Raw genomic sequence first — 1,986 nt, forward strand, 5'->3', positions numbered from 1 at the left:
TCTCTCTCTCTCTCTCTCTCTCTCTCTCTCTCTCTCTCTCTCTCTCTGTGTGTGTGTGTGTGTGTGTGTGTGTGTGTGTGTGTGTGTGTGTACGCGCACATGCGTGCGTGCTGGCTAAAGTCTTGGGAGTTCACTGTCAAGACCATGCTGGCCTAACAGAGTAAATCTTAGCGCTGCCACTTCTGGGCTCTGTGACTGAATAAGTAGTTACTTAACCTGCCTGAGCCTGTGTCTCCTGAGAAGTGAAACTTCCTAGAGGCTGGAGGCCATTGTGGCACACAACTTTCATGAGCACTCAGGAAACAGAGACAGGCAGATCTCGGTGAGTTTGAGATCTAGCCTGGACTACATGATGAGTTCCAGACCAGCCAGGGCTACATAGTAAGATTCTGTCTCAAAAAAGAAAAAACGATGAGATGTTGAAGAGATTGCTCAGCAATGGAAAGTGCTGGCTGCCCCTGCGGAAGAGCACAGTTCAACTCCCTGTACCCATGTTGGGTGGCTCGCAACTGCCAATTCCAGTTCCAGGGGTCCAATGTCCTCTTCTGGTCTCTGTAAGAATTGCATTCACATGCACAAACACACACATGCACACACACGCACATGCATGAATAAAAGTAAATCTATAAAAAGGAATGGAATTAACTGTCTCTGTTCACAGAGCCTGCCAGTTGAGTATGGGCCACAGCTGGACATTAGCCCTCAACCAGGAATGGACAGAAGGAGTGTCAGAACCCACATGAACTCAGGTTTCTGCTCCAGGCCTTGTGTGACTTGAGGCAGGGCAGTAACTGAAGCTGATGGGTCATAGGCCAGGACCATGCAGGGTGACCTACCTCAGGTTTGGGGGGGAACAGGGATATGACTCCCAGAAAGAAGTTATTGGTAGATATCTGGAAACTGGCATTGAAGGCGGTTAGCTCAAAAAGACTGTGTGAGGTACTCTGGGGACAGATGTCCACTGTCCCGTTGTAAGGAGAGACTGTGATGGTGGCGGGGCAATCGGAGAAGGGCAGGTTGTTGCTCAGAGCCCCATCGATGAAGCGCTGGAAGGCAGGGAGGCATTAGCCCACGACATCTTCCACCCCTCCTCCCCATATTGATGGGTGTCCATGTCATCCTCCAGCCTAGCTTCTGAGCCTCTCTAGCTTCTTCTAGGGGGGAAGGCTTGGCACACAGTAGGTTCTTTACTGTCAGGTAGCCTCCTTATTCCCAACTCCACCTCTGAACAAGCCCTTATCCTAGCTGCCTGGAGTCAGGGAGACAGGGGCCCTCACAAAAAACTCACCTCCCCTCTGAACGCTGGGGGGATTATCCCACAGTATAAGGGGAAATACAAGGAGCAGATCAGAGCCTGGAAGAGAAGAACATCGTCCTTGCTCAGTGCTTGCCTGCTCTCATGCTCAAAAAAAGATGTGAATGCTAAATCCTTGAAAGCCACCTTCCTCTCTCTGCAGAGGACACCCTAGCTGCCTGGAGACTTCAGGGGGATGCCCCCTAGTATATGAACCAAGGCACCAGTACCAACTCACACACACATATCCCCAGGTCTGGCAAGGACGTGCCACTAAAAACCTCAGTGGGTACAAGCCCTGAGAAGGTAAGGTGTTTTGTATGTGTCTAAGCCTGGCAAACAAAAAAAACAAAATAAAACAAAACAAAACAAAAAAACCCACAGCATATAAAAGTGCCTACACATACTAGATGCTCAGTAAATATTTTTGCCCTGGCAATTGGAAAACAGGGGTGAGCGGGACAGGGCAAATACCTGTGAACTGAACAGCCTTAGAGTTCTTGGCTGTGAAAGCTGACTGCTCCTCAGTCTGCCCCAGGAGCCCCTCAGGTTCCTCTCCACCTCATGCTCTACAGAGCCTTGGACTCAGGCCAGTCTTGGATACAGTCTAGCTACTACTCATCCCCTACACACACACACACACAGAGAGAGAGAGAGAGAGAGAGAGAGAGAGAGAGAGAGAGAGAGAGAGA

The 1,986-nt window shown here is 50.0% G+C and overlaps 1 protein-coding gene across 2 annotated transcripts in view; it reads right to left on the reverse strand.

Moving 5' to 3' along the window:
* Positions 1-1,986, reverse strand: part of Pnpla5 (patatin like phospholipase domain containing 5) — a 9,642-nt gene that overhangs the window by 6,713 nt on the left and 943 nt on the right. For both annotated transcript variants that reach the window (XM_028788791.1, XM_028788792.1), the window contains exons 3-4: positions 1,289-1,354; positions 837-1,046 (exon numbers count right to left, since the gene is read on the reverse strand). In XM_028788791.1, coding sequence (XP_028644624.1) covers positions 837-1,046; positions 1,289-1,354 — 276 coding nt within the window. The remainder of the gene's footprint in view (positions 1-836; positions 1,047-1,288; positions 1,355-1,986) is intronic.

This window comes from Grammomys surdaster, unplaced genomic scaffold (genome assembly GCF_004785775.1).
Source record: "Grammomys surdaster isolate TR1022 unplaced genomic scaffold, NIH_TR_1.0 125767, whole genome shotgun sequence".
NCBI lineage: Eukaryota > Metazoa > Chordata > Mammalia > Rodentia > Muridae > Grammomys > Grammomys surdaster.